This window comes from Bombina bombina, chromosome 2, assembly GCF_027579735.1.
Source record: "Bombina bombina isolate aBomBom1 chromosome 2, aBomBom1.pri, whole genome shotgun sequence".
NCBI lineage: Eukaryota > Metazoa > Chordata > Amphibia > Anura > Bombinatoridae > Bombina > Bombina bombina.
The window spans coordinates 551,595,268-551,609,492 of NC_069500.1; the positions used below are offsets into that span (position 1 = coordinate 551,595,268).

Genomic DNA, 14,225 nt, shown 5'->3' on the forward strand with positions numbered 1-14,225 from the left:
ACCCTTATATTTAGAGGGATCTAATAGCCCTATAAAATAAAAAAGCCCCCCAAAATAAAAACACACCACCTAACCTACAATAAACTACCAATAGAAATTAAAAGGGCCTTTTGTAGGGCATTGCCCTATATTAAACAGCTCTTTTACCTAGAAAAAAATACAAAGTTCCCCAACAGTAACCCCCCCCCCACTCAACCAACCCCCCCAAAATAAAAAAACTAAGTATAAATAAAACCTAAGCTACCCATTGCCCCTAAAGGGGCATTTGTATGGGCATTGCCCTTTAAAGGGGATTCAGCTCTTTTTTACAGTGCCCATCCCTAATCTAAAAAAAAAACCACCCACATCTTTTAAAAAAAACCTAACATCCATCTCCATCCAGGCGTTGAGAAGTCTTCATCCAGACGGCAACATCTTCATTCATCGCGGGGGCGTTTTCTATCTTCATTCCGGCGGAACAAAGCTATCCAGGACCGGCGATGATATCCTGTGTGGAGCGTCCTCTTCATACGATCACCACCGTACACTGAAGTTGAATGCAAGGCACCCATTTAAAAATGGCGTACCTTGTATTCCTACTGGCTGTTCAAAACAGCCAGTCCTGGATAGCATCGCCGGTCCTGGATAGCTTCACTCCACCCTGCTGGGATAAAGATAGAAAACACCCCCACGATGGATGAAGATGTCGCCACCTGGATGAAGACTTCTCACCACCTGGATGGAGATGGATGTCCAGACTTCAGAAACCATGAGCAGATTTTATGGGGTTAGTGTTAGTTTTTTTAATTTTTTTTTTTTTAGATTAGGGATGGGCACTGTAAAAGAGCTGAATGTAATGTTAGATTTTTTTATTTTTTTCGTAGTGTGAGGTTTTTTTAAAATTGCAATTTAGGAATTTTAATTGGTAGTTTTTTTATTTCATTAGAATAGTTATGTTAGGTTAATTTATAGTTTAATCTTGTTTTTTTTTATTTTACAAGTACATTTTTATTTATTTTAAGATAGTTATATTGTACTTTTAATTTAAAGTTAGGGGTGTTAGGTTTAGGGGTTAATAGTTTAATTTAGTGGTTTGCGATGTGGGGGTCTGGTGGTTTAGGGGTTAATAGGTTTAGTTTATTAGTTACGATGTGGGCGGCTGGCAGTTTAGGGGTTAATAGGTTTATTTATTATTTGCAATGTTGGGGGGCGGCGGTTTAGAGGTTAATAGGTTTATTTAGTGTTGGCAATGTCGGTGAGTGGCGGATTAGGGGTTAATAACTTTATTTAGGTGTCGGCGATGTCGTGGGGTGGCAGATTAGGGGTTACTAGATTTATTTAGTGTTGACGATGTGGGTGGGTGGCGGATTAGGGGTTAATAGATTTATTTAGTGTTGGCGATGTCAGGGAGCGTCGGATTAGGGGTTAATAACTTTAGGTGTTGGCGATGTTGGGGAGTGGCGGATTAGGGGTTAATAGGTTTAATATAGTATTTGCAATGCGGGGACATGGCGGTTTAGGGGTTAATAGGTAGTTTATGGGTTTTAGTGTACTTTGTAACATTTTAGTTATGAGTTTTGTGAAACATTTTTGTTTCGCAAAATCAATAACTACTGGTCTCAGATGGTGGAATGGATTATGTCGTTATAGGTTGTAACGCATGCCTATACCTGTAAAGCGGCGCTATGGAAAATCCCACACTCAAACAACATTTTTTACAGTGCGGAATGGACGTTGCGTTAAAGGCTAAAATACTTGCGGTATAGCTATACCGCCGCAACTCGTAATATTCATTACCAGCCATTCCACGTGCAATGGCAAATTTTTCAGCGGTAATAGCCATACCGCACCGTAACGCAAAACTTGTAATCTAGGTCAATGTTAGCTCTCTCATGTCCCTGAGGGCAGTGGCTACTCTGAGAATTTATAAGTGCTCATTTTCAAGAAAATAAGAAAGTTGGTTGCTGTTTTTTTTAAAAAAAAATATATATTTGTTTTTACTAAAGGAGCACTGAGTCATATCTCTTTACTAACCTAGAGCTTACTGCCCATGGCGATTACCTCCCCTACACACCAATATGATCAGGAGATGCCATTTATTTTCACATTAAATGAATGGAAGTTACATGCAGGACACAGCAAGAAGCTGGCAATAACATAGTATGATATGACTGTAATGAGGCTTACTGTTGCAGTTGCTGGTGCATAGTGTATAATTTGACCTATATTTCTATTTAAAAATGTTATTAGTTAAAGATTATCAGAAGGATTACAAGTCGAGTTAAAAAATGCAAGTGGTATGGAGTGCCATTAGCACTTACATTAAATCAATTCTACAATCTTGTGTATGTTAAAAAAAAAAAATATTACATATTTTTTTAGTGTTTCACAATAATTTCATGAGTAGTTTCTGCAATGTCTAGCAAAGGCACAAAAAATAATTGAAAAATTAATATTTCATTATTAGCCATTCTGCTGCCCTCTACCCTACTATTAACTTTTAAGACATCCATAGCAATTAACCTCCTAAATGCCATAACCCTTCATCCCAATTAATCCGTCCATCAGTAGACCATCCTAATCTTTAACTAGTCCTAAAATGCCAGATCCCCAATGCAATTAATTCCCCAACTGATTTTAACTCCTAAACCATCAGACCCCTTCCCTGACCACACCTCACCATTACTATTATTAATTCAGATCCCAACTGGCAAAAAAATATCCCCTTGATATTAAACCCTAAATGACCAGAAAACCATTGCCAAATATCCCCTTGTTATTAACTTCTAAACTGACAAACCTCCATTGCAAAAAAAAACCCTGTTATTGATCCCTGACACACAAGACCCCATTGTAAACATTTCCTGCCCTCTTAACAGTTAAATGCCCAGACCCCTATTGCCAAAAATCCCTTACTTTTAGCCCCAAAACTGTCAGTCCCCAAGTATCATCTCTGCTGTCACCTCTAAACTGCCAGATCCTGTTTGTCAAAACTCTTGCCTACTATTAACCATTGTAACCCCAATGCCAAAACATCTTATGTACGACCCATAAGTAAAATCCCAACCCACTATCCCACTATTAACCCTATAATTGTTAGTAGACTCACATTAAGCGCCCTACCACAAGACTCCCCACACTTAAACTGACCTCTAACTCAACATCCCTCCCCTTTATTGACACCTCTACCACTAGATACCCCCACATTACTTGACTACTAATTTAAAACCTTCCCAAACCACTGAATCTCTGTAAGTTATAACAAAAAACTAATACTGTTAAAAAAAAGTGACTTTTCAAAAAATATTACATTTCAAATAATAAAAAAAAACCATAGGAGTAAAGCCCCCTACTCAACTTTCTATCTTTTATCTGGTGTCCATAATTGTCATCCAGCACAGAGTATTGTCCTCAATATTATTACTATACAGGAATTACAGCCATTTTTATTCATATTTGCTGATTTATGTCAAATCATCTAATAAGAATGGCCATTGATCCTATTGGTTGGTTTGTGCTTTTTCTGTGGTGTTTTTCTTCATTTAGATCCAATTAGTTTGTTTTTCTGATAACTTCCTCTGACACTTCTCATTACTGTAGCTGCCTTTAGTGTGAAAAAACAGAAAAAAAATATTTTTTCAATACCTATTGAATGAGCATTAGTAGGAAGAAGCTATTACCCAACAAGCATTAGTACGTAGTATGCTGACACTGTTGTATACTGAATATACTGAATATTTTTTGGAAAACAAAATATTTAAATGATCATATTGATGATAACAAAAATATTTGTAAACAATATCACTTCAACAATGACTCATTATGTGTGATATCCCTTTAAGACTTTCTGACTATCAGCACTTCCTCCTATTTAAGGAAGTGCTTTTCCATTACTCAGTGCCTGAAAATTAAAGTGGATTCTCTCATCCTGTGCTACTGCTCATTCCAAGCAGTTTATTTTTCCCTTTCAGGTCTTAAGTATTTTTATTTTTGAAGGCTGTTTGTATCTCAAAGTTTGCTGCACTTCTTTCCTGATTCCTTTTGGACTGAGACTTCTAATCATATTCCTACACTACCGGAACTCAATCACACGCAGCTGAAGCCGCACTCACACAAGCTGCTACCGGAACGCCGCTCTCTAATATTCTCCGGTTTAGCACTTACTCTGCTGTTAATACCGCTCTCCGCGCTTCACCATCGCTTCTGGGGAAATCTGGTCTTGTCACCACGCTGGTATTGGTATCGTATTGTATACAAAGTTTAAGGTTTCCAAATATAACGCTAAGTGTCATTACTTACCTGAGCTGTATTACACTGAATTAACCTCCTCCTTGCTGGTCAATATTGCGTGTGTGTTGGAACATTGTATATATATTTTAGAGTGTTTGTGTGAGTGCGTGAAACTTAAGGAAAGATACTTGAACATTACTTTATCTAGAATTGAACTTTATCAACTCATTTCTTATCCTGAATATAAAGGATTTTTTCTCATTTTTTCTTTGTTAATAATATTAAGGAATCATTGCTTATATTTTAGAAGCTTAATAAGTTTCTCTCATAAGATTTATTATTATCATTCATAGAGGTATAAACCATACTTTTCATTTCAATTACTAAAAGTAAATGCTCACCTTGTGCATGCTAGTATATTAAGTTATATTTACTTGCTGTCTACAAGAATAGAGCTACATTCCATTTATTTTATTTTTTATTATAAATCTCTGAAGTTTGGTGAGACAAAATTATCACATTATGGTCTAGATTACAAGTGGCACACTATTGTTAGCACGGATCACGATAACCAATATTGTGACCCCGCTAACCTGTGCACGTATTGCAATTTTAAAACTAAACACGTTTATTAAAGTGCAAACTAAACTAGCACACTTTGGGTTTGTGCAACTGAAGACCTAGCGTAAAGTGTAAGGGGTAAAACAAAATGTACACCAAACACAACATAAATATATTAAAAAAGCGTGTTACACTCACATATACAGTATATAATAAAATATTCATATTAATACTTTTTTAGGAGGGTTAAAAGGTATATATGGAAAATATATGAATGGAAAGGGCTATATATATATATATATATATATATATATATACATATGTGTGTGTATGAGTGTATATATATATATATATATATATATATGTGTGTATTAATGTGTTTATGTATATATGTTTATACATACAGTTGTATGCAAAGGTTTAGGCACCACTGACAATTTACATGATTTTCATTTATAAATAATTGGGTGTTTGGATCAGCAATTTCATTTTGATTTATCAAATAACTAAAGGACACAGTAATATTTCAGTAGTGAAATGAGGTTTATTGGATTAACAAAAAATGTGCAATATGCATCCAAAAGAAATTAGACAGGTGAATAAATTTGGGCACCCCAACAGAAATATTGCATCAATATTTAGTAGAGCCTCTTTTAGCAAAAATAACAGCCTCTAGACGCTTCCTATAGCCTGTAATAAGTGTCTGAATTCTGGAAGAAGGTATTTTGGACCATTCCTCCTTGCCAAACATCTCCAGTTCAGTTAGGTTTGATGGTTGCCGAACATGGACAGCCTGCTTCAAATCACCACACAGATTTTCAATGATATTCAGGTCTGGGGACTGGGAAGGCCATTCCAGAACGTTGTACTTGTTCCTCTGCATAAATGCCAGAGTAGATTTTGAGCAGTGTTTTGGGACGTTGTCTTGTTGAAATATCCATCCCTGGCATAACTTCAACTTTGTGACTGATTCCTCAACATTATTCTCAAGTATCTGCTGATATTGAGTGGAATCCATGCGACCCTCAACTTTAGCAAGATTCTTAGTACCGACACTGGCCACACAGCCCCATAGCATGATGGAATATCCACCAAATTTTACTGTGGGTAGCAAGTGTTGTCTTTGAATGCTGTGTTCTTTTGCCGCCATGCATAAAGCCCCTTTTTTATAATCAAATAACTCAATCTTTGTTTCATCAGTCCACAGCACCTTCTTCCAAAATGAAGCTGGCTTGTCCAAATGTGCATTTGCATACCTCAAGCAACTCTGTTTGTGGTGTGTGTGCAGAAAAGGCTTCTTCCGCATCACTCTCCCATACAGCTTCTCCTTGTGCAAAGTGCGTTGAATTGTTGAACGATGTACAGTGACACCATCTGCAGCAAGATGATGTTGTAAGTCTTTGGAGGTGGACTGTTTTTGACCAATCTCACCATCCTTTGCCTTTGCCTCTCCAATATTTTACTTGGCCTGCCACTTCTGGCCTTAACAAAAACTGTGCCTGTGGTCTTCCATTTCCTCAATATGTTCCTCACAGTTGACACTGACAGCTTAAATCTCTGTGATAGCTTTTTGTAGCCTTCCCCTAAACCATAATTTTTAACAATCTTTATTTTCAGGTCATTTGAGAGTTGTTTTGAGGCCCCCATGTTGCCACTCTTCAGAGGAGAGTCAAAGAGAACAACAACTTGCAATTGGTCACCTTAAATACCTTTTCTCATGATTTGATGCACCTGTTTATGAAATTCAAGGCTTAATGGGCTCACCAAACCAATTGTGTGTTACAATTAATCAGTGCTAGGCAGTTACAGGTATTCAAATCAATAAAATGGCAAGGGTGCCCAAATTTATGCACCTGTCTAATATCATTTGGATGCATATTGCACATTTTTTGTTAATCCAATAAACCTCATTTCACTACTGAAATATTTCTGTGTCCTTCAGTTATTTGATAGATCAAAATGAAATTGCTGATCCAAACACCCAATTATATATAAATGAAAATCATGGAAATTTTCAGGGGTGCCTAAACTTTTGCATACAATTGTATGTACACTTTGGAGCCCTTTCCACTCACATACCTTAAAAGTTGAAAAATAGTTTTTAATAAATTTTAACATAACAATGTTTTTTACTGTGTACCTAATGTAAATATTTTACTTTCCAATTTTCTTCAAACAGTAGTAAATGTTCTTTATATTTTTAATTTTTTTTATATATATATATATATATATATATATATATATATATATATATATATATACAAAACATGGAAGGGAACTGCACTCTCATACCGGACCGGGTACACATCCCATGACCCTGCAACATGCTCAGCCCTGGGTGCCACTGGCACTCACAGGAAGCTGTGCTGTCCCCAGAGCCACAAGCAGTTAACCCCAGACAGGTCTGGGTGCAAGAACCATAGGGAAAATTACAAAACAAATTAATACAACACACAAAGAAAACCCAGCACTCACTTACAAGCTCTCAGCTAAGATTTAAAAGCAAAAATGGAAAGGTTAGTCACCGCATCTGGCCAAATGGGACAAGCTCAGGTACCACGTCAAGGTCCTTTCCAATACCTGAGACCCTAAAACAGCCACACAATGCAAGCTTTCAAATCCAAACAAACTGAAAACAAGGGAAGGGTGCACAGGAATATGTAACCACCCTAGACATATACAAAACATGGAAGGGAACTGCACTCTCATACCGGACCGGGTACACATCCCATGACCCTGCAACATGCTCAGCCCTGGGTGCCACTGGCACTCACAGGAAGCTGTGCTGTCCCCAGAGCCACAAGCAGTTAACCCCAGACAGGTCTGGGTGCAAGAACCATAGGGAAAATTACAAAACAAATTAATACAACACACAAAGAAAACCCAGCACTCACTTACAAGCTCTCAGCTAAGATTTAAAAGCAAAAATGGAAAGGTTAGTCACCGCATCTGGCCAAATGGGACAAGCTCAGGTACCACGTCAAGGTCCTTTCCAATACCTGAGACCCTAAAACAGCCACACAATGCAAGCTTTCAAATCCAAACAAACTGAAAACAAGGGAAGGGTGCACAGGAATATGTAACCACCCTAGACATATACAAAACATGGAAGGGAACTGCACTCTCATACCGGACCGGGTACACATCCCATGACCCTGCAACATGCTCAGCCCTGGGTGCCACTGGCACTCACAGGAAGCTGTGCTGTCCCCAGAGCCACAAGCAGTTTTTTCTTTGTGTGTTGTATTAATTTGTTTTGTAATTTTCCCTATGGTTCTTGCACCCAGACCTGTCTGGGGTTAACTGCTTGTGGCTCTGGGGACAGCACAGCTTCCTGTGAGTGCCAGTGGCACCCAGGGCTGAGCATGTTGCAGGGTCATGGGATGTGTACCCGGTCCGGTATGAGAGTGCAGTTCCCTTCCATGTTTTGTATATGTCTAGGGTGGTTACATATTCCTGTGCACCCTTCCCTTGTTTTCAGTTTGTTTGGATTTGAAAGCTTGCATTGTGTGGCTGTTTTAGGGTCTCAGGTATTGGAAAGGACCTTGACGTGGTACCTGAGCTTGTCCCATTTGGCCAGATGCGGTGACTAACCTTTCCATTTTTGCTTTTAAATCTTAGCTGAGAGCTTGTAAGTGAGTGCTGGGTTTTCTTTGTGTGTTGTATTAATTTGTTTTGTAATTTTCCCTATGGTTCTTGCACCCAGACCTGTCTGGGGTTAACTGCTTGTGGCTCTGGGGACAGCACAGCTTCCTGTGAGTGCCAGTGGCACCCAGGGCTGAGCATGTTGCAGGGTCATGGGATGTGTACCCGGTCCGGTATGAGAGTGCAGTTCCCTTCCATGTTTTGTATATGTCTAGGGTGGTTACATATTCCTGTGCACCCTTCCCTTGTTTTCAGTTTGTTTGGATTTGAAAGCTTGCATTGTGTGGCTGTTTTAGGGTCTCAGGTATTGGAAAGGACCTTGACGTGGTACCTGAGCTTGTCCCATTTGGCCAGATGCGGTGACTAACCTTTCCATTTTTGCTTTTAAATCTTAGCTGAGAGCTTGTAAGTGAGTGCTGGGTTTTCTTTGTGTGTTGTATATATATATATATATATATATAGTATATATTATTATTATCGGTTATTTGTAGAGCGCCAACAGATTCCGCAGCGCTATAAACAAAAGCGGAGTGCAACAAAACAATTATAGGGATCAAATGGGTAGAGGGCCCTGCCAAGAGTTGCACTGTTGTAGTCAGCTCTTAAGAAGGTGAGCTACAAACAGCTGGACTCTTAGGCTTACATGCTAAGGGGGCTCAGGGGATAGCAATGGAGGAGAGGAACTGGTATAAAGAAAGGTTAGCGTAGGTTGTATGCTTTCCTGAACAGTAGAGTCTTTAGGGAGCACTTGAAGCTTTTAAAACTAGAAGACAGTCTTGTGGAGTGAGGCAGAGAGTTCCACAAGATGGGAGCCAGTCTGGAGAAGTCCTGTAAATCGGAGTGTGATGAGGTGACAAGAGAGGAGGAGAGTAGGAGGTCATGAGCAGAGCGAAGGGAACGGGAGGGAGAGTATCTGGAGACAAGGTCTGAGATATAGGGGGGAGCAGTGCAGTTGAGGGCTTAGTATGTCAGAATGAGAATTTTGTGTTTGATCCAAGAGGCAAGAGGAAGCCAGTGAAGGGATTGGCAGAGAGGTGCAGCAGATGAAGAGCGACGTGTAAGGAAGATGAGTCTGGCAGAGACATTCATTATGGATTGTAAAGGAGCTAGGCGGCAGGTGGGGAGACCAGAGAGGACAGAGTTGCAGTAATGGAGGCGGGAAAGAATGAGAGAGTCTATTAAAATCTTAGTTGTGTCTTGTGTAAGGACGTGTCTAATTTTAGAGATGTTTTTAAGGTGGAAGCGGCAGGATTTAGCCAATGACTGAATGTGAGGAGTGAAAGAAAGATCTGAGTCAAATGTGACCCCGAGACATTGGGCATGCGGGATAGGGGTAATGATGGAGTTGTCAACAGTTATAGAGAGATTGGGGGTGGAGAGTTTAGAAGAAGGGGGGAAATAAGGAGCTCAGTTTTGGAGAAATTTAGCTTGAGGTAGTGAGAGGACATCCAGTTAGAGATGTGAGAAAGACAGTTAGTGACACGGGTTAGCAAGGAAGGAGATAGGTCTGGTTCAGAGAAGTAGATTTGGGTGTCGTCGGCATACAAATGATATTGTAAACTGTGGGACTTTATTAGGGAACATAGTGATGACGTGTAGATTGAGAAGAGAAGGGGACCGAGGACAGAGCCTTGCGGTACTCCGACAGAAAGTGGTGACGGGCAGAGGAGGCCCCAGAGAAGGCTAAACTAAAGGTACGGTTTGAAAGGTAGGAAGAGAGCCACGAGAGGGCTGTGTCACAGATGCCGAAGAATTGGAGGGTTTGGAGCAAAAGAGGGTGGTCAACAGTGTCAAAGGCTGCGGACAGATCAAGGAGGATAAACAGAGAGAAATGGCCTTTTGATTTTGCTGTAAGTAGGTCATTGGTAACCTTAACAATTGCTGTCTCTGTGGAGTGATGGGAACGAAATCCAGATTGCAATGGGTCAAGGAGGAAGTTTATTGTAAGGAAATGGGATAGGCGTGCATAAGCTAGTTTTTCAAGAAGCTTTGATGCAAGAGGGAGGAGGGAAATATATATATATATATATATATATTGTTCAAAAAATAATCATATATATATAAATTTATCTTTGGGTTTAGCAATGTAGGTGTAATGTGGTATAGGGTTAGCGCACAAGCAATAAGTGCTAGTTTTTTTTGTGTGTTTTATTTTTTATTTTTTTTTTACATTCAACTTGCAATACGCATGTTAACCCACCTGAGTTAAAAGTTTACTATGAGCTGTGTTTGCATGCAAGTAAAAAAAATATTTAGCACACTACATGTAAGCTAGACATATAACCTTTTCAAAACTTGGGTGGGTGCTTTACCTTATAGGTTAAATCTTTTACTTTTTTTGAGTGAATAAATACAAATTAATAATCTTTATGTAAGACACTGGACTCCGTTGCAATCTCTTAGAATTCACCTGCAAAGTGCATTACATGAGTTTTCATTGTGTTTTTTAATTGGAATTCATAACAAAATTTTTGAAAACCTCACAAAAAACTTGCATTGAGGCAGCTCCAATTCCAACAGTGAAAAAACGTTTCTGCGGTGAATATTTTGACTTTTCAAGTTCTATACCTTGGACCTGTTGAAAACACATTTGACGCCATTTTAAGTGGCATTGTTGAATTATTTCCACAGTTTAATGTCAATTTGAAAGTTTTTGCACATACCACAATTTACATGTTAATAAACACTAACCAACAAATGCAAAAAGGAAATTAATTTCATTAGAGGAAAGAATTGATGGCACCACTTTTAATTGCAATAGGGTCTATTACCGTATTGATTTTTTTTTTTGGACCAAGTAATACCATATATACAGTGGTAAGAACATTCACTATTATCAGTTAAAGGAACTGAACAAAAAGGTTGATGCTATGTAAGCACTCATGTAAGACCCTGATGATTGTAATTAGGGTATTGGCATCATAAAAAAATGTAAAACATACAACTTTATTAAGGCCTTTTTGACAAATCCGGAATGCCGGCGAAACATGTCAAGGGAGGGGAGTGAGCTAGTGGGAGATCTTTAATTGTAACAAACTTGCAGCAGTAATTTACTCTGATACAATTAATAATATCCGGTCATAGTTACCTTGATCCTGATACTATACCAGGGAATAGAAAGGAACTTTAGCAGTGATGCTTGCACCAACCAATACCTATTAACCACCAGTAATATTAATGCATGGCGGTACAGCCTAACAGATTTGTAATGGGAGTTTAATGAATGGTATTTAAATATGGTGATAAATACACTTACTTAAACGATCCCTATTATATGTTACATGCTAACATACAGATCACCTAAATTTATAGCTATAGAGATTTCACATTAGATTGTTCTGATTCATAGAAAGTGCTCTGATCTTGCAGTGATAATATAACTTGTATATAGACCGAGGGCAACAGTGTATCTATATCAAATACTGAGTATATGCCAATATTAATAATGACTACTTACATAAAATAATATATAGCAACTTGTATCAGAGAAGTGAATCAGTTACTTTGTGAAATATAGCAGTGAATAATGTGCACTACCTCTAGTTTATCTATTCTAAACTGCTACTAGCACATACTTAGAGGATATTTTTACTTTCACAACTATATTGAGTCTTCTGTTGGGTGATACTAACCTTTTAGTTCTGTCAGTTAGCAATTTAGTATTGCTAGTGGATCATATTACATTAATAGTTTAATCATCTATACCTACTTGCAGGCACTGCAACTGCTTATATGATGACCTCTATACACTGACTACATACAGAAGATACAACCGGGGTTCATCTCTGCTAGCATTTTAGTTTTAATGTACCCATTTTTTAATACAATACTAATAAAGTTTTATGTTTTAAATTTGTCTATGATGCCAATACCCTAATTACAATATGCTCATAAGGGTCTTACATGAGTGCTTACATTGTACCAACCTTATTGTTCAGTTCCTTTAACTGATAATAGTGAATACTTTGAATTTCAAACAAGCAGTAGAGTTCATTTAGACAAATTTCAAGGAAATTAAATGAATTATAATAATTGCACATCATGAATTAATTAATTAATGTTAAAGTGCAAATAATTACAAAATATCATCATAAATATTGAATTTATTGTCTGTCATGTATTACTTTTGCATGGCTGAGTATTTTATGTTTTCACATAAATCGCTTAAAACCCAACAATATGATTGTTTTTTTATAGCTATTTTTTTTTGTTTGTTTAATTAGATTTTGCTGATTTATCCATAACTGTTTTTTAAAAAAAAAAATGATATTTCAATCAGTGGCTAGAGTCATTAATTGGAATTCCTTTGAAATCCTTGAGGAAAAAAAAACACCGCCATACAAATGTTTTTATTTGAAAATGTGCACATTTTTGAATGGTAACTTCTATTTTTGGAAAATACTCTATTAATATATGCTACATGGATATTTTAATTTGAATGTAATTTTAACAATTATTGAATAGCTAAATTAGACCTCAAACTTTAACACTTCAGCGGAAACTAGTCAGGAAAGAAAGCTTTACCTGTTACTAGGGATAGTCTAGTCAATTTTAAACTTTCAATGTAGCCATCAATCCGCAAGCACTACCCAGGTTCCGAACTGAAAATGGGTCAGCTCCCAAGTTTTCATTCTTGCTTTTTCAAATAAAGATACAAGGAGAGAGAAGGAAAATTGATAATAGGAGTAAATTAGAAAGTAGCTTAAAATTGCATGCTTTATCTGAATCATGAAAGTATAATTTTCACTAGACTATCCCTTTAATACTAAAGTACATGTAAAATGTAAATTATACATATAAATCTGATCTTTAAAAAAAATAATATATATATATATATATATATATATATATATTATTTTTTCCTTAGTTGAAACTGTTTTATTTATATAATCTTCAGAAAATGAACAACCAGTATGTTCGTATTGAAATCCTTGCTCTGGAAACTTGTGAGCTGAAAAACTTCTGGGAAGAAATGATCCAAAAGCAAACTGATGAACGACATAATGAAATTGCTCGGCAACAAAGAAGTGCTTTGCAGAGGTAAGCGCTGATAATCATTAAAGCAACATCATGCCTGCTAACCTTATATGAGAGATCACTCCTCTGTCATATTCCTGAAGACCTCACAAACTTTTAGGTTAGCGGCATACGCAGGAGTCAGTCTATTTGTACTTTAAATCTTTATTTACTTGAAATCCCTTCTCCTCCTACAGATGTGTGAAACTGACATTGCTCTTTCATCTCAAATAATATGAAGTTACCAGACGTTTTTCTTAAACCCACAGGAACAGGTCAAAAATAAACAGCAGAATAGCGAGACACAAAGTAACATTTAGTAGAAATTGTCTTGGTTTTCCCGTGGGAACAGGTCAACATGATCTAGGAGAGCTATTACATTTTTGTAAAAGCAACTATAAATGACACAAATGTTTAAAGGGACATATGTATCTTTTTGATGTCTATAATGCATTTGAGCAATAAATTACTGAATTGCAAAAGACCTACTGTATATTCAAAATAAATATGTTTAAAGCTATTAAAATTATCGCTTTATTAATTATTTGCAACACTACATTACAACTCTAGTAATTATGTTTATTTTAGTTCTTAACTTGTGGTCAGCTGGGGCTAGTGGTAGATTCATTTGCCTACTGCTCTTTGAAATAACAGTAGTTGATGGGGACACTAACGTCAAATATAAATTTTCATGATTCTGAAAGAACATACAGTTTTAAGAGACTTTCTTATGTACATATACAATTGTGCACAGTCTATTTATTTGCACACTTTACACTTTCTAAGGCACCATT

The 14,225-nt window shown here is 37.2% G+C and overlaps 1 protein-coding gene across 1 annotated transcript; it reads left to right on the forward strand.

Moving 5' to 3' along the window:
- Window positions 1-13,315: 13,315 nt before the first annotated feature.
- LOC128647898 (protein FAM240B-like) lies at window positions 13,316-13,459 on the forward strand. The gene has a single exon (XM_053700593.1). The coding sequence runs from the start codon at window positions 13,316-13,318 to the stop codon at window positions 13,457-13,459; it is 144 nt and encodes a 47-aa protein (XP_053556568.1).
- The last annotated feature ends 766 nt before the right edge of the window (window positions 13,460-14,225 follow it).